Genomic DNA, 22,205 nt, shown 5'->3' on the forward strand with positions numbered 1-22,205 from the left:
CTCAGGAAAATAAAAGCAATGGATCAAGGAACAAAACAAATCCAAAATCCTCCCTCCAGGCATAAATTATTCACATTGTACCAAGGAATAATGTGCTCTTCGAAGAAAATAGAGAAGACAAAAGAAGAGCAAGACCAGCAGCCAAAGCTGCTGGGTTCACCAAAGCAACACCTGAAAGAACAGGTTATGGGTAGCCAGCTGACTGGGGAATTCTGGAAGTTGAAGTCCTGACATCTTCAAGTTGCCAAGGTTGGGAAACACTTTATCTATGTGGCCCAAAAGGAGTCCAAAACGAAACAATCAACGCCTTCAAGGTGAGCATCGGGCTCAGTAAAGACCGGTTCCTGCCTGAGGCGAACAAGACGCGAAAGAGGCGTCTGGGTGCGCGTGCGCGCGCTACAAACCGAGATGGAGAAGCCGGCTTTTGTGAGGGGAAACACGGCCTTACATTCCCCACCCCCCCCTCTCCACAGGTTTACTTTTTCCCGCCCGTTTCTCTCCCCCCCTCCCCCCTCTCTTCTCTTCCTCCTTCCACACCACGTGACAGCAACCTCTGATGCCGCCCTGCCAGGTCCCCTGCTGCTGGGGGTGGGGGGTGTGGCTTCCAGCCCGAGCCGCAGCTGGAGAAAAGGCGGAACGGGTGAGGGGCGGAGCTAGGGGAGAAGGAAGCCGCGGCTGCCACTCCGCACAACGCCGCGTCGGAGCCAGGAAAGCGGACCTGCGCCAGCCCCAGGGCTCCGATTTCCGGTGAGAAGGGGCTCTCTCGATTGAGGAGGGGGCGTCACCGCCGCCCGCGGTCCTTTCCCAGCACGGCGATGCTCCCGTGGTGCCCCCGCCGCTTAATTGCGGGGGATGAAAGGAGCATCGGACGAACTTCCTCGTAGCCTTCTCGCCCCACCTTTTACAACAGGGTCGCGGCGTTTCCCTCCGGGGCTGATAATGAGGGGTAACGCTCCCCCCTTCCCATGTTTTTTTTGGTGTGTGTGGGGGGGGGGAAGGGCGAGGATGGGGCTCCCGGAGAAATCCGGACGGCGATTAGGCAGCGGGAAAGGCTTCCTGTAGACTCCTTTCCAATGCGCTGAACCTTCTTTGTGTGTGTCCCTGTGTGTCCGTGCCCCAAAGCTTGGGAAGTATGACGGGCGAGGTGGAAGAATTGCACATTTGACCTGTGTGCGCTGCATGGTGTTGCTCGCACAAGTGTTTTTTGGAAGTAGTGTTTTCTTCCTGTGTTGAGCTTACCCATTGTATAATCCACCAGTTTCTTGAACCTGGAGGATACGTTTGGAGAAGGCTCTGCGCAATGGTAGTGGGTTTGTGGATGTGGCTGGGAGGAGAGGGGGCGTTTCACAGTGTGTGGGTGCGGGGTTTCACACTTTCCTCTTTAGTACTGACTGAGTTTAGCCAGAAATAGTTTTGGCATCAGACTTATTTCTGGAAAATAGGTGCAGAGCATGTTTATTGTTTTTGATGGACAATTTTTAGGAAGCCTTTCTTGATCCTGTTTTATTTTTATGAGTAGCTATCTAGCTAAATCTACCTACCTACACACGCACAAACATACACATACGCATCAACACAAACACACTCTCTCTCACACACACACAATGCAGTCTGGCAATGGCATGTGTTATGGAGAGCAGAAAAGTGCCATAGTTTCACTTCCTTCCCACTTGGGCCCAGGCATAATTCTGCCTTCTCTTTCTGTAGGCAATACAACCTGTTTCCGGAAATATGTAGAAACCCTGGGGATACCAGCCTTCATAGGGAGATTGTTTGTCCTGACAGTCAGTGTTGGCTTGTGCCGGAAGTGTTCACGCTTATGTTGTTTCTGCACGGAGTGGATGTCTTTCTTCTGCTTTTCCTCAACTCCTCTTGACAAACTTTCTATATAGAGAAAGATTCCAAAATGGAGAAATCTACTTTTGTGCTTGTTGAAAAGCATAGTTTAGATGGGAAGTTGTTGATTTGTCTTTAAAGGCAGGTTACTGCATTGAACATATTGCATAAAAGCTTCTGCATAGTTGTTAATATGCTATTTAAGAATTCCAGTATTGATGGTTAAATACATAATCTCATCCAGGATAAAGTAAGAAGCTTTGTATAATTTTACTTCATTCCATAAAATATAATGCAAAATATGTATGTGGGGGACATCATAGTCATTTGTTTTTAGTGAAAGGTTTCTATCCTGTTTATAAGAAACTTTAAACTTTCTTTTATTTGCTTTCAATACAATATATTAGCCATATATTTTTGCTTTTTCAGATTAGACAAACAGATAAAGGTCTATAAGTTTGTGAAATGTTATTTACCATTTAAAAATTCTGAGCATCCTAAGATGCCAAATCTAAATCAGTGGTCACCTTCCAAATTAAGGACGATTCTATTTTTTGAAAAGCCAAGTTGCTGGAGAAGTATGTTGAAAAAGAATTATACTGTTTTTTTCCAACTGGTTTTGACAGTCCGTGCTTTCCATCTGTGATTGTTTTATCTTTATGCTCATTTTGAAACTATTTCATATGAAATTGAGTACAAATGAGTCATGCCAGCTGTCAAGTAAAATTCTTATGAAATTTTAGTGTGTAAAATCATTTTTTTTTCTAAAAAATGTGAAAATAATGTTGTTATGAAAATCACGGACTTGGTATTCCATAGTATGTTTGCTTTTCTGTCATGGTGACTAGAAACACTGCTATCATTTCCCCAGACTTCTATGTGCTTGATGATTGTCAGAATTTTTTTTTAATGTGAAACATGGAAAATAATGCAGGCCTTTTGTCTACATTACTCTGCTGGCTTGCTTGAAATGAAGCTTTAGAAATGCAGAAAAATCTGCACAAGTAAAGTAGTTATGCCGGTGGGGGTGTATTTTGTTCTCATACAATATGTACCCAGAAATCGTGGGTTTAATGGAAATGTTTCTCAGATGCTGACAATTCACAACATAAGAGAAAATGCCTATTGTATAAAGGCCAGTTCATTGGTTTTCACTTCATCTGGCCTTCAGCTGGTAAAATCTTTTAACAAATGAAAATCAAAATGTCTTCTAACTACAGCTTCAATGACTAACTTTGTTTGTCTGACAACATCATTAATGTGTTCATTACAGCTGTAGAGGATAATGCTTGCCAGCACAATAGTCTGCAGTTCAAGAAGCATATTATTGTGTTGCCATTGTGTGTGTGTGTGTGTGTGTGTAAAGGCCAAGATGGTCCCATCTTCACCTTTACTTGGTCCTATCTAGAGGCAGGAGCATTGGGGCATTGATGTCTAAATTCAGATTATTCCCAGGAACAAAATTAAAGCTCACTGTCAGGAAGAATGCTATGCTAAGAACAGCTAAGATCCTGCACAGAACTCTCCCAGGCCTTTGATAGAGGACCTGCAATTGAGGAAGATACGGATCGCCTATAGAGTGGTGAGAAGGGAATAACACACACACACACACAGAGAGAGTAGCACGTCTGTGAGACATAAATAGTATCTATTGTCTAATCTCCAGTAGACTAGAGTTTTTAAATTTTATTTCTTTAAACGTTGTAAGGTTGATAATTTCTTTAGTTAACTTAATGCTATCAACATCACAAATCAGCCAAATGCAATGGATCTAAACATGTCATACTTTTATAATTTTCTTTTAAATTTTTTGAAGTGTACCGTTTCCTGAAATGTATTGCTTTGAAAATTAAAGAGGTAGTGTGACTTCTATGTTGCTTCTAGACATTGTGTTTCAAATTCCTCGCTGACTTGCATTAGTTTAATACAGAGAGTCCTCAATTTAGAACCTCAAAATTTATGCTGCTAAGTGAGAAATTTGTTAAGTGAGCTTTGCCCCATTTTAAGGCCTTTCTTGCCATATTTGTTCAGTGAATCACTGCAGTTGTTAAGTTAGTAACACGGTTGTTAAGTGAATCTGGATTCTCTGACTTTCCTCGTCAGAAGGTCACAAAAGGTGATCATATGACCCTGGGACACTGCAACTGTGATAAATATGAACCAGTTGTCAAAGCATCCGAATATAAATCACATGACCATGGGAATGCTGCAACGGTCGTAAGTGTGAAAAATAGCTTTAAATCACTTTTTTGGAACTTTGAACAGTCACTAAATGAACTGTTGTAAGTCAAGGACTACCTATACAATATGAATTTTAAGACCACCTTTTTCAGTGACTAATACTTTACATCTATTTGATAAATGGGACATATTACTTATGCTTATCATTGAATTTAAAATAATAGAGTACTATTTTTTACAGCATAGTTCCATTCCCTTACATTTAGCACACAAATAAGCTATTATATGCTTGTTTGTCTTTACCTTAAAATATTATATGAACTTTGCTATTATTGATTTAAAATCATGGTTTACATCTTAAGGTAACAAATAATGACATGAGCAGCTACAAGTACGTACATCAGTTGGATCTTGAAGCTAGGAATGAAGCTGGAGAATCTTTTCATCCATAAAAGAAATGGAAAAGGAAAAAATGATAATAGTGCAGGAGAATCAGTGGCTTTGAAATTGCTGAAGAAATTTGATTTTAGACTCATAGCTATGTTACCTGTATGATGGACAATTAGTAAGGGATGGATTCCTTGTCACCAAAATTGTGGAATGTGGTTAACTAAAACATGTTGAATTTGATCAGGAAGGACTTAAATTGAATCATGTGAGAAACGAAGGCAAAACCTCAGAACTAACGAAGAGTAGTAATATACAGGAATAGCTGGAAAAATAATTAAACTGAGCTTTTTAAAATCTGTAATAAACCATAAACAACATTCCTGTAGAGGTCATAGTCTTCATTATCTGAGGGATTATTTAATAAGTGTGACTGAGATCTGATGGAATGATTCCCATAGTTGGAATATAGCAACCAAAGGCTACAACTTATTCAAAAGCAGCAGAAGCAGCATTAAGGAGGAGTTGTACTGTAGGCTAAAAATGTATCTCTGCATGAAATCAAAGGGAATGAACTTGGTGGCAATGGTGATTAAATCTGAGTTAATATAAGTGGGAAAGGAAAAGTGGCAATGTTTGAATCCCACGGCCAGCTAGATTATATCCTGGGCTTTCTGATGGTCTGACTAAATCTTTTAAAATAATCCTTGAGAATTTCTAGAAAATAGGCAAAACAGAAACTGGCTTGGATAGATTGATCCTGCCTTCCAAAAGGTGAAAAAGGAAGGTTTCAGGAACTGTAGACCAACGAGTCTTCTATTGATTCCTGGGAAAATTCTAGAGCAAACCATGAGGTTGAGCTGTAAACACCTTCGAAGCACAGTGCTATAATTGGAAAAAGTCAGCATGAGTTTGTTAAGAACAAATTTTTATGAGATTTCAGTTATTTTATTTTTGGTTGGGTAGTTTGATTAGGTAAATGGATTTATACTTTCTGAATAGAGGAATTTTTCTTTTGTTGTAACCAAATTATTTCTCCTCCCTCTATGGCTTGGTTCCTATATTAATTACTTTCTGGCAATGCTCCTCCCCCCTTGTTTTCACTATCTGAATGATTGAATACAATTTATGCTGATTTTCATTTTGCTAATTCATCTGTTGTATTATTATTTGTTTTTAATTTATTATTAATCACTCTGGTTATTTTTGTTTTAAAGGTAATATAAAAGAAAATATAAAAATGGCTTAAGGCAGATTATGCAGTAACCCTGTGAGACATTTCTGAATCTGGTCAGTGTCCAAATAGATTGTGTAGGTATAGATAAATAATCTAGAAATTAAGAAGATTGAAATGGCAGGTCATGATCCATTTATTTCAATGAAATACTGTATTTGATAACATTTAATAACTTCGATCTTTACCAGCTGCTAGAAGGCTTTATCTTACTTTGTTTTAATAAGTATATGGGCAGTATAAGCAAATATAATACACATGGATACAAATATAATATGTAAAGGAATATTATGGCATTTCTTACCATTATATATAAAAAATAGATTCACTCATTCCAATAATTATTCATGATATGTTACATTGATAGAATAGTTTCAGGAAAATAACAGGTACTACTAAATTTCAAAATATATTTATAAAGAGATAGTGACCAGAAGATGAAAATCAAGATAGTTGTTCTTTCATTCCTCCTAAGATATAGTATTACCTGGGCTAAATAATTTGCTAGATAAGTAAGAGATTGTCTTGAACCAAAAAACAATTTATTGCAGAATTTATGATAAGTAATTTAAAGGATATGCACTATATATTTTCTATACTGATTTTTTTAAAAAAAAACCTAGAACAATTAGGAAGCTTAAAATACTTTTTTACTTTTAAATTTAAAAATGTAACTATTATTTTTCTTAAAATTATGCCACTCTTTTAAGGTATTTTAAAACCAATACTTTTAAGTTATTTTCAACACTTTTTTTGTTAAATTTTAAATAATATAATGGAAGTATTGTGTATTCATATCATACCATATGCATCTCCACAAAAATATTAATTACTATTAAAATCATACCAGTTTTAATTTTTACCTAATGTTCATATTTCAATGCTGTATTCTGGACTTTTAAAGGAAAATTCAGATATAAGTAACATGTGAAATAATAAAATATTTTAGTTTTGTTTCTTAAATGTAAGGTGCAGATTCTGAAACAAGTCTGTAAGTTTATACTTCATTTTTTTTCTGGAAAAATAGGGTTTTTTTGCCAAGGAAACCCAAATCTCCCAACAGGGAGATTTAGCTGAACAATTTGGTAAGCCAATTTCTCCCAAATATGAGATTTGTCAGAGGATTCTAATATATAAATAATCTGAAGATCACATTTATTATATAATCATATGGTAATATGTTTGCCTTTTTTTGTAGGTCTTCTAAGAATCAGGAGGAAGGAACACCATGTGGCTTAACCTTTCACTTGGAAACATAGCTTTTTAAAAGAGATGGCTGACAAGGCTGGGAAAAATCTTTCAGGCCCACTATTCATTGAAGTTGAATATGATTATGAGTATGAAGCAAAAGACAAAAGGATTGTGATAAAACAAGGAGAGAAATACATCTTAGTAAAAAAGACTAATGATGACTGGTGGCAAGTCAAAAAGGATGAAAATTCCAAACCCTTCTATGTGCCAGCACAATATGTTAAAGAAATAGCCCGCAAAGCACTAATGCCACCTATTAGGCCATTAGTTGGACTGCCAAACAACTCTCTAAAACTTGCACATGGCTTGCAGAGGTCAACAGAAAATGTGAATAAATCTCCAGACCTTTCAACTTCAGGGAAATCGTATCTAGTTCAAGCTCAAGATGCCAACCAGAATCTGGGACCAAACAATAGCCCAGGTCAGAATACTGGATTTAGCATAGAACTTGCCCCAAACAATGGGAAGTTTAATGATTTACAGTTTGTTAAAGTTTCCAATCAGAACGTGAACTTATCTGGGTCTCACTTTCATTGTTCAGAATGTTTGGAAACTGAGAAGACCAGCTTCTTGCAAGAACAACCCTGTGATTCTGTAGGAGAAGGATCAGAAAAAATCCACCAAGATTCAGAGTCTGGAGATGATCTCAGCAGCAGTTCCACAGAACAAATACAGGTAAAATGAGGTGCACTGCAGTAAATCACCTATTCAATAAACCTTTTTTTAAAAGAGAAAATAAGTGAACTAAAATGACATGGCAGACTTGCTCTATTAGTGATCTATAATAAAAGATTTGAATAAATACAATTTGCTTCTAGTTAAGTAACTTTTTCTTTGGGATATTAAAACTTTAGTGTTGGTTTTATGTGTGTGTATGCGTATCTCTCTCTATTCTGTCAATTATGATTTCTAGAATTTAATCCTTTTTACCAAAAGCAGGTGTCAACAGTTGATTGATCCTGGAAAACCTATGCAAAATCAGCTAGTATTTCAATGGAAGACAACTGGGGACTCAATAATTAACCTTTGAGAAAACAATAACTTCTAAGGGGACGGACGGACTAAAAATGATGAGATAGTAGTCCTTGCAGCATAATCAAGGCTCTATCTCCTTGTAGATCCAATGGGGAGGAACATATATCCTCTAGTTTGGATATATTGGTATAGCTAAAGCTTTGCATTAAGTTAATTTTAAGACACGGCAAGATTGGTAATGTTTTTAGTACTAATATCTAGAATAAGCAAAAATACAGCTAAAGAGAGGAACTTTACATTTAACATTTGTGGAAGAGTAGGAAATTGTAGGTAATTATAGCCCCACGACACGCTGCATTTAAAAGCCATGTGACAAGCAGCCTGATTAAGCCAGAATTCAAGCAGAACTACATATTACTTTGGCAAGTGCATGTTCCAGTCTTATTCTTTCTGAATAATAGAGGGATAGAAATTGATTACTTGAACAACAGGTACTTCCTATGCCTTCAAATGCTCTTCTAGAGATTCTGTCCCCAATTCGTACAGGTTTCAGTCTGGAAAGTTGATAGTCAAAGATGGCAAAATATGGACTAGAAGATCATTTGTAATAAGAAAGAAGATATAAAAAGACTTGTATTGCAACTATTCTTACCTTGTTGTATTAGGGCAGCGCAAAGAAGTACTTCGCAGGTTTCAGGGAAGTGGCTGTAAATGCACATGGATGCCAATGTCAGCTTTGGAATCATCCCCATAAGCCTTGCAAAATATGTAATTGTCTTAAAACCTTAACTGATGACAGGCTCCATACTCCTGTCATCATTTAAGGTTTGGGTATGTTGAAACAAGACAAAGTGGATAGCTCTGGCTCCTGTGGAAGTCATGTATATATTTGTATGATTATATATTATCTTGCAGATTTCCTAAGTCTGCAATACCTGTAAGAAGTTAGTGTCCTTTTGAGTGATAGCAGAGACCTTCTCTTAACACAATATCATAAATTTTCTACATTCACTAAAACCTAAATGATCTTTGTGGTGATTTTCATTTTGGATGGTATAGTTCTTGTGGATTTGCAAGATTGGTTCATGGTCTGAGATCCTTCTGAATTCAGTATAGCTATTAAGTTGTATAACATTTGTGGGAAAAGAGGCCTTTTTTCAGCTTTTGCTAATAAAATAGATATACCTTTTCCTTAAGAAAAGAAATCTTTTTGCCAGTGATAACACAAACATTGCTATCCTTAAGTTTTTATTGTGGCAGCATGCGTTACATGGGGCAGGACTTGATAAACTGGAAACTGAATGTTGTTAGTCAATAACTGTGATTGCCAGTTAATTTCTAAATATACTTGTTTCAGCATTGTCACTGTGGTTAGGGCCAAGTTACCAGTAAGGCTGCTTGCTTGCCTTCTACTTTTAAATATACAATAGAGCATTTTTTTTGCAGGTCTCACTATGGGCACATTAATTTTGCAGAGGAAGAAAACCAGCTCTTGCTGAAATTTAGGAGAAGACTTAAAAATATCTCATAATGTTTTATGATTTTTACAGATAATTTTGACGTTGGCAGAACGATGAGGCATTTTTATATGCCTCATTATTCTGCTAATATCAAAATTATCTGTAAAAATCATAAAACATTATGAGATCTTTTTAAAATCTCTTAAATTTCAGCAAGACCATTCTCATCTCTAATTGTTTTAATACATCTTTGGTAATGTGTAAAGGTATTAATGTTTTTATGATATGTAATACAATTTGTTCCTATGTCATCTGGTAGATAATTTCCTTCCTATTGACTGTATTTGTGCTTAGAGCCATCACAAATGCTAATTATGTCAAAACTGTTGATGCTGACATATGGCTTTGAGGAACTGAGATGAGAACCATCCTTTACCTTATATCAAATGGCAGATGGTAAACCCTCTTCTGTCACAAATAATATTCTTGATAAAATTGATGGATTTGAAAGCAGAGAGATTTAAGAACTTACAGTAATTAGGTTATTCTGAGTTACTCACTATATTGTATTCTTTGCACTTTTTGTTTCATTTATGTAATGATATTTTGGATCCCCTGAATTTATCGTACAATATTCCTTTCCCTCCCCCCCTCCTTCCCCCCTTCTCTCTGGATAAATGGAATGTAGGTCTTTAATTTATGACTGTGGAACATGTTTACCTATAGGTAAAGTTTGGTTTACAAAAATAAACAAAGACTAAGACACTATTTGGGAGATGAGTGTTAATAACTGTTTTCTGGCTTATTATAGAAAAACCAGTCCAATATTTAGTATGTTAAGCCTTGGTAGATAAGTTATATATAGCTTGTTAGCTGTAGATATTCACTGGTTGAGGCAGCAAATGCATGTAAACATTCTTATTGCTAAGCCAACCATATGGTTCACTATAGTGGCTGAATTGGCTTAAGGTGTTAATGACTAAAATCATTAAAAAGTCTATTTGTTTTAGTTCAGTTAGAAATCATGCTAAAAAAGTATTTTGAGCAATGCAAGTCTCATATGTGTGAGTGAAAATTTATATGGTTCCTTAATTATATGGATTTCTTAAGAAAAGCATATTTGCAAAATAATATTAAATTATTTTGTTAATTTATTTTATTGATCATGATTATGATTTATACTGATTATCATTCCAGGAAAACCAAAGTTCTTAAGTTTTTGTTGTTCAGCATTGGAACTTACCTTTAAAATTGGTCTTTGATTGCAATTTATGGCATATTGGCTAAAGTGTTCCCTAACACAGTGGCCCCAACATTTTGGGCACCAGGGACTGGCTCCGTGGAGAGAGGCTTTTCTGCGGACCGGTGGGGGGTGATTTCACATGCTGCCTGCATCCTGCAAATGAGGCTTTGCTTGTTTGCGCGGCCCGGTTTCTGACATGCCACAGACTGGTGGTGGTCCATGGACTGGGTATTGGGAACCCCTGCTCTAACAGCCCTAATCCTTAGCAGGCAGTTTTACATATGGTGTAAGAATGTCTCATCCAGGTTATGATTGCCCAAATGGTGCTTTTTCAAAAGACAACTGGCCTTTCCTTGTTTTTCCTTGAAGATGTTTCACTTCTTATCCAAGAAGCTTCTTCAACACAATAGAAGCAAAACGTCTTCAAGGAAAAACGAAGTCCAGTTGCCGTTTGAAAAAGCTTTTTTGGAGTAATGACTAAGAATAGTAACCTTCTCTATAATTTCTGTGTAAAAAAATTATGTGAAATGTATGATTGATCAAAGTAGGCCTTTCTGCTTATGACCATGGCATACAACAGGTTTTGACTTTAAATGCAAGACAAATAAAGGGTTAATTTATCTTGCCATGGAAATAAAATAAAAATATCAATATCAGTTTATTCATTCAGATTCATGAGAAAGGAATAGTTAGAAAAAATGAATTATTTTGAGTGATTACAGTGAGAAATTGTGAGGATTATTGAAAGATACATTGTGAGTTCTAAATTTGAAACATTTCATTATTTGATGGTATTAAAAATCTATCTTGGTGAAAAATGGACACAGAAAAAAAAGAGAGGAGTGGGGGGGGAACTATACAGTCAAAGTAAAATGACTACAGAAATAGAAAGCATGAGTCCTGTGTGCAAAAGTATTAAACAATCTATCACAGTTTTAGCGAACCTTTTCGGCACTGAGTGCCAAAACAGGAGCATGTATGTGTGTACTGTAAACCAGAAGAGCAGCTACCCATTACATATGCACATGCACAGTTTCATGCGCACTGGTCTTCTGGTTTCTGGTGCGTGTGTATGCACGAAGACCAGCTGGCTGGTGCGCGTGCCAGAAACCAGAAGACCATCTTCCCGGCATGCGCACCGGGCAGCTTCTCTTCTGTTTTAGGGCGCTCCCCTGTGTGTGAAGACCAGGTGGCCAGCGGGCCAGAACCTGGAAGAGCAAAGGGCAATGGATTGTGTGCCCAGAGAGATGGCTCTGCATGCCACTTCCGGCACGCATGCCATAGGACACATGCCGGATAAATCGCCATCATGGATCTATCAGAATGTATTTTAAGTATTAGTAAGGAAAGAGGGTGTGAAAGCTGCTTAGTGCAGAGTTCCACAGAAATATGTGGTGCTACATGCTGCCGCGAAGAATGAAAAATAATGCTTAATGAAATGATGAAATGAAAGAGGTTGAGGATGAGAAAAAGTAATTAGTGACCGCTTGCTGGAAATATTGACTGTGAGAAGGATTATATAATGTGTTTACAGGGATAAGTTTGAAACAGACAGAGCCTTTTTAATTGAAATCGTTCATCAAAATATATATAGATGTACTATCTTCTTTAAAAGGCTTTTCAGAGCAAAACATTTTCTTTCGGGTTGTTTATTGTGTTATGATGGTCTCAATGTCAGAAAAAATCAGTAAGAGAGAAAGGACTTTTGAGTTCAGAATCTCTTCCTGATATGCTTCTCCAAAATAATATTGGAGAATAATAAGTGAAGAAATTTGTACTTAGTTTTTCATTCTATTTTTCTACTGTCACAACTGTAAACTAATTTTAGGTTCTTACAGCTCTTCCACTGTGAGGAATATGTTTAATGAAATTAAATTTCCTCCTAAATCCAATTTTTTTTATCAGAAACAAAAGAAAATAGACGTTAACACTTAAAGAGTTGTAGGAAGTTAAAACCCACCTCTCTCCTAGAAAATGAAATATTTTAGGAAATCTTAAAAGGGCAGGATATTTTCCCCTAAAAGGGAGGCAGAAACTCATCTCCTCCTTTGTCAATGGGCTATTAGGGCCTAAGCCAATCTATTCTACATAATAAAGATTTACAGGCAGAGCTACAATAGGAATCTCAAAGTCCTTTCATTATGTCATCAGCAAGGCTCAACCAAACTTGGACTCAAAGCACAGCCTACAGAGTTGTCCCTGCATAGCCCATGGGACTCTGACAGCCAAACAGAGTGCATTTCTTGCACAGGAGCGGGAGGCCCCAGTGCGGGTCCCAACAAATGGCATAAAACCCAGGGACTGTCAGCAAGCCGGCCTTTTTTTTCTTCTGCACATCTTTGAGGCATGTTATCCCCCTTTTCTGCTCAGGAGCTCAAGCTATGTGATCCTGTCCACCATTAAGCCATTCTTTCCCATATTTGAGTGTCTTTTCCCCCCCCGTTTGGAACTGAACCCTGATGGACATTTCTTCTAACACAGTGTTTAGCAAAAGAAGAGTTAAAAGTATTTGGGCTCTTGTGTTTTCTATTTTTAATCTAGTTCCTCTCTAATAGATACAGTACTAATACTGATTTAAGAGCAAATTGCATTCTTATTTAATAAAGAGAAAAAGCCTCACAATGCAGCAACGTTTAAAACACTACTGTTATGTGAGCTGCACTGGCTGCTGATCTGTTTCCGGGTTAAATTCAAGGTCATTATTTTAAAGCCCTTTATGGCATGGGTCCAACATATCTGAGGTGCCATCTTGCCCCAGTGGGATTGGCCTGCCCCACTCAGCTGGCAGGAGAGGCATAGAGCAGGCCAGATGGGTATTCAGCAGATTCTGAACAGTTCTGGAGAACGGGTAGTGGAAATTTTGAGTAGTTCGGAGAACCGGTAAATACCACTTCTGACTGGCTCCTCCCCCATCTATTCTCCCCCATCTATTCTCAATTCTCAATTACCTCCACTAGACCAATAAGATCCCACAGACTAGGCCTCCTCCGAATTCCATCAGCCGCCCAGTGTCGACTGGCGACTACCCGGAGGAGGGCCTTCTCTGTGGCTGCTCCGACCCTGTGGAACGAACTCCCCGTGGAGATTCGTACCCTCACCACCCTCCAGGCCTTCCGCATAGCCCTTAAAACCTGGCTGTTCTGACAGGCCTGGGGCTAAAGACTTGCAGCCCCACTTCGAATGGTATGATTGTTGTGTTTTTTAACTGTGTGTGGTCTTTATATTTTGTAACTTTGTTTGTTTTTCCCCTCCCTTGAATTGTGAGCCGTCCTGAGTCCCTTTCAGGGAAAAGGGCGGCATACAAATAAAGTAAATTCTGCTCCCCAAGTCCCAGACGATCAGGAAGAAATGGAGACTTTACAGTATCCTTCCCCTGCCATGCCCACCAAACCACACCCACAGAACCAGTAGTAAAAAAATTTGAATCCCCCACTGCCCATCAGCCAAGGCATTGTAGCTATTAAGATCCAGGAGAAGAGCCTTTTCTGCCACGACTTCTGCCCTTTGGAACATCTTGCTGGAGGAGGTGGGGCCCTCTAGGAAATGACTTAAAACTTTGCTATGCCAGTTGGCATGGAGTCCTGAAGGAGAAGCTGAGGGCTGGAGATGGCTATTGTAGTAAAAGAGAAGTTACCACCATCCCTCTGCTCTAAACCTGTGGTGGGTTTTTTTTTTTAATATATGTTTGTCTAATTGTTTTAGCTCTATATATTTTATTATGTTGTAAGCCACTTAGTGTCCCCTTGAACACAAGATGAGCATAAATTTGATAAATAAATAAAATAAAAGTGATATTTTATTCACGTTGTTGTTTTTAAAAAGCCTTAATCTTGAGCATTATAACTATGAACAGCAAGAAATGTGTTGTAGGCATTAGAATGCTGCAGCTGATTCAGAGATGTATCATAAATTTCCTGGGATGAATCACTTAAATGTAGTTGAGAGATCAGTCTTATGATTTGTGCAAATGAGCTCTGCTAATATGCCTTGTATTTATAAGCATTTGTTGTTGGAAAGTACTGGGCAATTAGTTTGGTAGAGAATTAATATCTCTTCATCTTCTGAATATTGTTAAATATTTAGAATCTCTCATAGTTCATTGGAGGAATCATCTCTCTCTCCCTCTCCCCTCCCTCCCTCTCTCCCCCCTCCCCTCTCCTCCCCCTCTTCCCCCCCAAATAGAAACGTGTGTGTATACACACACACAGAAATTGATTAAAATGTGTGTGTACACAAACACACACACACACACACACATTTCTGTATCTCTCCCATCTCCGTCAGTGAAAGATTCTGGACAGTGTGCAATGAAATGTTAGAATATAAAAACCTCAAACATTTAAAAGGAGGCTAGAGATTAAAATTAGTTGAAGGGTGAAGGAACGGCTTTCAGGGGACTAACCAACCCCAGGCCTGCGTGCTCTCCTGGGCTCTCCACATGAAGCTGCTGAGCCATGTCTTAACTCCTTTTTGGAAGGCCAGGAAAGTATCTCACCTCTGGGAAAGTATAAGTGGGGGGCCACAGCAGAAAAGGCTCTCTCTAGATCCTGCCAGTCACAGTTCTTTATCCGGCCGGGTCTACAACATGCCTTCCTTGCCTGACTGTGTTAGAGGGGCTGATGTAATGGGATGAGGATGGTTCTGTAGATAGCCTGTAGGTCATAGGTTACGGCTTAGTATTATTTGTGATTAATGAAGATATGATGGGGAGAGAAGGGGAATATCTGAGCCAAGGAAGTTACAGATTCCTGGTGGATTCTAATGAAGGCATTTTTGACTCTGGCAAGTGTTTATTAGTAAAGAAAAGGGCAATAAAATATTTTCTCAAACCTCCAGGATTCTAGTAGAATGCTGTTGCATAAATGATGGTAGATGGTGAGAAAATTTTGGGTGACCCGCATAGATCTATACAGATAAAATCTGTATAGTATTGTGTTTTTGGCTAGCCATAGTATCTCTTATATGCATTGATTGTAAACTAGCAGAAGAGGAGAAGGAGGCCATGGCAAAACAAGTATAACATTAAAAAAAAGGTATTTTCTTACTCTTGTTAGGAAGCAGATAGGTTTGTGAGTGGATTTGTAGACATTTTTAATGCATTTATTAAATTTTATTTTCGCTCTTGACTTTACAGTTGACCCTTGCCACTTGATTGTGAACATTTATGATTCAGAACAAACAGAAGGGAGGAAACGGGTGAACATAAAAGTATATAGTATTGTATTCATATACTATTTATAAGAATACCTTAATTACATATAAGTATGGGCAAGGCTACATAAAAAATGAGCACTTTGTAGTCCTTGTGATTTTAGTACAACCATTTTAAGCAAATGAGTAAAAACCCTAGTTAGATTATTGTCAGTGTTCCCAGGCTGTACCTAAAAATTCAGTTTACTTTTAATTAGGGTATGCTTGACGTAAAATAAATTTAAGAGATATTTTAAACTCTGCTTCTCTTAATAATTAATATTTTAAAATTAAGTTTAAATTTAAATTTCCCCTTCATTTTAGTTGCTTACAAATTTCATTTGTAAGTATGTATTATTTTTGGTAATTGAAATAATTTTCTATACATACTGTTTCTAAGCAACTTCTTATATAAATGCAGGTATTCATAGTTAAATAGATTTCGTACTCTTAAAAGTTGATGTACATGTGAAATATACATACCGTATTTATCGGCGTATAACACGCAGTTTTAAAACTAAAATTGCAAGCTTAAACCCTGCCTGCGTGTTATACGCCGATACTCCGGGTGGCAGAAGCCCGGGACCCAGTCAAATTCGCTGCGCAAGGTGAAACGGCCGGCAGCAGCCCTGCTCTCCTGCTGCGGCTTCTGTTTCAATAGGGAAGAAAACTTCCTTTCGCTTCCCGGGCTTCTGCCGCCCGGCAGAAGCCCCGGGACCCAGTCAAATTCGGGAAGCGAAAGGAAGTTTTCTTCCCTACTGAAACAGAAGCCGCAGCAGGAGAGCGAGGCCAGCGTCCGTTTCAGTCGCTTCCCTTCTCCGTCTTGATTGCTGGAAGCAGTAACAAACGGCGCGTCCGCTCCGCATCGCCCTGACAACCACCCCAGCCGGCGGCTGCCAGGCCTCGCTGGAGTCAATTGCAAAGCTGCGTTCAGCGCTTTGAGGACCTGAGGCATCTTGGGAAATGTAGTTCCCTATCAGAAAGAATGGAGTAGCTGCGAATTTGTAACAACATAATATAACTTGGTGCTTCGCAGGTTACGAAAATCTCGTTTGATTTGCACACTGTTTTTTAAAAGTTAGATAAAGAAATTATGCTGTGAAAGCGACTAGATAGCCCCCCTCCCCTTCCTGTGTGTGAGAAAGGGAAGGAGAGGAAGGAAGGAGGGAGGGGGGAGGAAAAGAAGAAGGGAGGGGGGGAGAAGATGGAAGGAGAAAAGATGGATGGAAGGAGAAAGAATGGAAGGAGAAGGAGGAAGATGGAAGAAGAAAGGAAGAAAAAGAAGAAGGGAGGGAGAAGGAAGGAGGTAGGAAGAAAAGGGGAAGAGAGGGAAAGAGCAGAAAGACAAAGAGGATGAAGTTGATAGGCAAGAGGAAGGGGGAAGGAAGGGAAAAAAGAGGGAGAGAGTGAAGATGAGGAAGAGGTTTTTGGTTTTCCAAAAAGCAGTGATTCTGATTAAGTTTTTTTGCTCAAAGAGGTGTTTTTTCATTTCATATTTGCCTTTTAAGAGGAGTTAATGTTATAATTCATGTTCTAATGTTATAAATTTTAATCCAACATTAAGTTCCGAGCTTCCAAGTCATTTATTTTTAATGAAAAAAATTTTTACTCAAATTTTTGTGTTAAAATGGGGGGTGCGTGTTATACGCCGGTGCGTGTTATACGCCGATAAATACGGTAATCTCTATAGTCTGCTCAAAACAATGTTAAACATTTTATTCAGCATCACTGAATTATTCAATAAATTATTAATGTTTCCCCATAATTGAGTTTAAATCCTAATGACTAATCCATGATATTTCTTTGGCAAAATATAGAAGTAGTTTGCTACTGACTGTTTTCTTTCTGGGCAGCTATGCATAATTTCATCTTCTGTTTCTGGCAGTATGACTAAATGAAAAAGAAACTTGATTCAGTAGCTACATTTCCTGACTACTGCATTAATGCTAGTCATAGTCTAAACGCTCCTTAATTGTTGATTTCATAACTTATTCATGATTTTACAATAGAAAAGAAATTGGAAACAAATAAGGAAGTTTTTAATAGAACATTGACTTATTTTTTGTTGCACAAAATTTAAGGCACATGTATATATCTAAATACTATAAGATTGTATAATACATTTTTTGTTGTCCCCAAAGTCACCCCAATATTTTATATTGTTTAACCTCTACTATATTAATATTATGTCTTTCTCATGGTAGATCAGCTTTACTTGGTGATTTTGCTATTTTTTTTTGTAGCTGTCAGAGCAGTGATTTATCCTTCCTAGATTTTTTTTGCTTTGAGAATCATAAAATCATAGAGCTGGAAGGGACCTTGGTGGCTTCCATCCCCCTGCCCAAGCACCTTATATATCCTAGACCAATCGTTGTCCAATCTTTCCTTAAAAACCTCCAATGCTGATATACCCACAAGTCTGAGAAGCAAGCTGAGTATTTTTCGGACTATAAGATGCATTCCCCCCCCCCAAAGTGGGTGGAAATGTCTGTGCGTCTTATAAAGGGAATATTCTGACGGAGGAGGTAGTTGGTGGGGGACCAATCATCTGTTCTAGGTGGGGGAGACCACTGCCCATTTGCCACCGATTGTGGCGATTGGTGAACAGGTGGTGATCGGCGGCAGTGAATGGGTCACGGTGACGATAACATGCTGAAGCTGATCAGGCTGTTTTCTGTTTACTGCTAGGAAGATAGCCAGATGAATACCGGATGAATGCTGGCAGGCAGAGGCAGATTTTTTTCCCCCTTGCTTTCCTCCTCTACAGCTAATGTGCATCTTATAGTCAGGATTGTTTTGTAATCCAAAAAGTATAGTAATTGTTTTCAGAAAATTTCCCTTTAGTTCAGGTTGGATTTCCCTCTGACAAGCTTCCATCTATTGTCCAGTCCTCAGATGCTATGGAGAATAAATCAACCTGCACTTCCCTGTGTCAGCCCTTCAAATATTGGAAGACAGCTATCTTGTGATCCCTAAGTCTTTTTTTCGTTAGGCCACGCCTCCATCCTGGTGCTCCTTGACCTCTCAGCAGCTTTCGATACCATCGACCATGGTATCCTTCTGCGACGACTGCGGGAGGTGGGGGTGGGAGGTGCTGTTCTACAATGGTTCTCCTCCTACCTCTCGGACAGGTCGCAGTCGGTGTTAGTTGGGGAGCAGAGATCGACCCCTAGGCCCCTAACGTATGGGGTGCCGCAGGGTTTGGTCCTGTCCCCCTTACTTTTCAACATCTACATGAAACCGCTGGGTGAGATCATTCGACGGCATGGGATAAAATACCACCAATACGCGGACGATACCCAGTTGTATCTGTCCGCCCCGTGCCAACTCAACGAAGCGATGGATGTGATGAGCCAGGGTCTGGAGGCTGTTAAAGACTGGATGGGGGTCAACAAGCTTGTGCTCAATCCAGAAAAGACCGAGTGGCTGCTATGTTTCCCTCCCGCGAATTGGCCAAGTGTTCCATCTCTCAGGCTGGGGGGTCAAATTATACGCCCCTCAGACAGGGTTCGCAACTTGGGAGTCCTCCTGGACCCACAGCTGACCTTCAAACATCATTTGTCAGCTGTGACCAGGGGGGCATTTGCCCAGGTTCGCCTGGTACACCAGTTGCGTCCCTACCTGAACCGGGAGGCCCTCACAACAGTCACTCGTGCCCTTGTGACCTCTAGGCTGGAATACTGCAATGTGCTCTACATGGGGCTGCCCTTGAAGAGCATTCGGCGACTTCAGCTAGTCCAGAATGCGGCCGCGCGAGCGATTGTGGGTGCACCTCACTTCACCCACGTTACACCTATCCTCCGCGAGCTGCACTGGCTGCCTGTCGATCTCCGGGTGCGCTTCAAGGTGCTACTTATCACCTATAAAGCCCTTCATGGTAGTGGGCCTGGGTATTTGAGAGACCGCCTACTGCCAATTACCTCCACTAGACCGATACGATCGCATCGATTAGGCCTCCTCCGAATTCCATCTACTAGCCAGTGCAAACTGGCAACTACCCGGAGGAGAGCCTTCTCGGTGGCTGCTCCGACCCTCTGGAACGAACTCCCCGTGGAGATTCGGACCCTCACCACCCTCCAATCCTTCCGCGCCACTTTGAAGATCTGGCTGTCCCGGCTGGCCTGGGGTTAAGATTCCAACCCCACCCGAATTGTGTGACTGTTGTGCTCTCTTTTAATATGTTGTATTGTTTCCATATTGGAATACTGTTTGTCTTTCCCCCCCTCCCTTTTTGAATTGTGAGCCGCCCTGAGTCCCCCCAGGGAAAAGGGCGGCATACAAATAAAGGAAATTCAAATTCAAATTCAATTCAAACATTTTTAGTTCCCCTAGCTGTTCCTTATACAATTTAGCCTCTAGACCAGGAGTGTCAAACTTTATTTCATTGAGGACCACATCATGGTTGTGTTTGACCTAGGGGTGGGGTTGTCCAGGGTAGGCATGGCTAGCTCAGCGTCACCCGTGTTGGGGGCACCTGTGGAGGCCCGAATGTTCTGCCAGTGAAAACAGAGCTCAGGAATACTGTGTGCAAACTCTGTTTTTGCCGGCAGACACACCACGGGCTGGTCCTTTGCTGTTTCGAGGGTGGCCCAGTGGGCCAGATCTAAGCACTCTATGGGCCACATTTGGCCCGCAGGCCTTGAGTTTGACACTCCTGCTCTAGATCACTCATTATTTTGGTTGCTCTTCCCAGCAATCTTTCTAGGGCTTCAGCCCTATTTTGAATTGTGGTGATCAGAACTGGATGTGGCATTCCAAGTTGGTGTCCTTCGCGCAGTATAGAGTGATACTATTGCTTCCTGCGGTCTTGATGATGCGACACTCTTGTTGATGCAGCCTAGCATTGCATCGGCTGTTTTGGCAGCTGCAGCACACTGTCGGCTTATATTTAAGTATTAATTCACCAGGACCTCCAATGTTTTAACATTTCAGGGTCATATTTTGCTTCTGTCTTTGAAATTAGAGATGAAATCTGAAGCAATGTATTTAAGAAGAGATATATGGGCATTTTACAATACAATACAATACAATAGAGTTGGAAGGGACCTTGGAGGTCTTCTAGTTCAACCCCTGCCTAGGCAGGAAACCTTACACTGTTCCAGACAAATGGCTATCCAACATCTTCTTAAAGACTTTCAGTGTTGGCATTCACAACTTCTGGAGACAAGCTGTTCAGTTAATTGTTCTAACTGTCAGGAAATTTCTCCGTGACCCGTCAAAACCGTGTTCCACAAAAGCGCGGTCGATGAAATCGCGTATGTGACGTCATCACAACGCGACGAAAAAGATCGAAAAATTGAAATAAAAATTAAATTACAGCAAGCCGATTCACATAAAGGTAAGGGTTAGGTTAAGAGTTAGGGTTAGGGTTAGGTTAAGGGTTAGGGTTAGGTTTAGAGCGTTAGCGTTACGTTTAGCGTTAGGTTAAGGGTTAGCGTTAGGTTTTTCGTTAGGTTAAGGGTTAGGTTTAGGGTTAGGTTTAGGGTTAGGTTAAGGGTTAGGTTTAGGGTTAGGTTTAGGGTTAGGTTTGGGGGGGTTAGGGTAAGGTTTTCGCTTTATTTTTACATTTTTCGATCTTTTTCGTTGCGCTGTGATGACGTCACATACGCGCTTTCGTCGACCGCGATTTTGTCGTCTGCGGATTTGTGGTGGAACTGCTTCCTCCTCAGTTCTAAGTTGCTTCTTTCCTTGAATAGTTTCCACCCATTGCTTCTTGTTCTACCCTCAGGTGCCTTGGAGAATAGTTTGATTCCCTCTTCTTTGTGGCAACCCTTGAGGTATGGGAACACTGTTATCATGTCTCCCCTAGTCCTTGTTTTCATTAAACTAGACATACCCAGTTCCTGCAACCGTTCTTCATATGTTTTAGTCTCCAATCCCCTAATCACCTTTGTTGCTCTTCTCTGCACTCTTTCTAGAGTCTCCACATCTTTTTTACATCGTGGCGACCAAAACTGAATGCAGTATTCCAAGTGTGGCCTTACCAAGGCATTATAAAGTGGTATTAACACCTCACGTGATCTTGATTCTATCCCTCTGTTTATGTAGCCTAGAATGGTGTTGGCTGTTTTGGCAGCTGCTACACACTGCTGGCTCATATTTAAATGGTTGTCCACTAGGACTCCAAGATCCCTTTCACAGTTACTACTATTGAGCAAGGTACTGCCTATACTGTACCTGTGCATTTCATTTTTCTTGTCTAAATGTAGAACCTTTCTTTTCACCATGGAATTTCATCTTCATTTCATTTCAATTTCATTTTATTAGATGGTACCCAATGTTCAAGTTTGTCAAGATCATTCTGTATCTTAAGCCTGTCTTCTGGAGTGTTGGCTATTCCTATCAGTTTGGTGTCATCTGCAAATTTGATAAATTACCCATTTATTCCCTCATCCAAATCATTGATGAAGATGTTGAAGAGTACTGGGCCTTTAATGAATACAGGTGC

The 22,205-nt window shown here is 39.7% G+C and overlaps 1 protein-coding gene across 5 annotated transcripts in view; it reads left to right on the forward strand.

Annotated features, from left to right (window-relative positions):
• Positions 1-655: 655 nt before the first annotated feature.
• Positions 656-22,205, forward strand: part of ARHGAP12 (Rho GTPase activating protein 12) — a 57,069-nt gene continuing 35,519 nt past the window's right edge. For 3 of the 5 annotated variants that reach the window (XM_032235784.1, XM_032235786.1, XM_032235789.1), the window contains exons 1-2: positions 656-747; positions 6,837-7,564. In XM_032235784.1, the coding sequence (XP_032091675.1) occupies positions 6,911-7,564 (654 nt within the window). In that variant the 5' untranslated portion in view covers positions 656-747; positions 6,837-6,910. Of the gene's footprint in view, positions 748-811; positions 947-6,836; positions 7,565-22,205 lie in introns of those variants that run through there. The other 2 variants (XM_032235787.1, XM_032235785.1) reach the window with 2 other exon arrangements.

This window comes from Thamnophis elegans, chromosome Z (genome assembly GCF_009769535.1).
Source record: "Thamnophis elegans isolate rThaEle1 chromosome Z, rThaEle1.pri, whole genome shotgun sequence".
In the NCBI taxonomy this organism is placed as follows: Eukaryota; Metazoa; Chordata; class Lepidosauria; order Squamata; family Colubridae; genus Thamnophis; species Thamnophis elegans.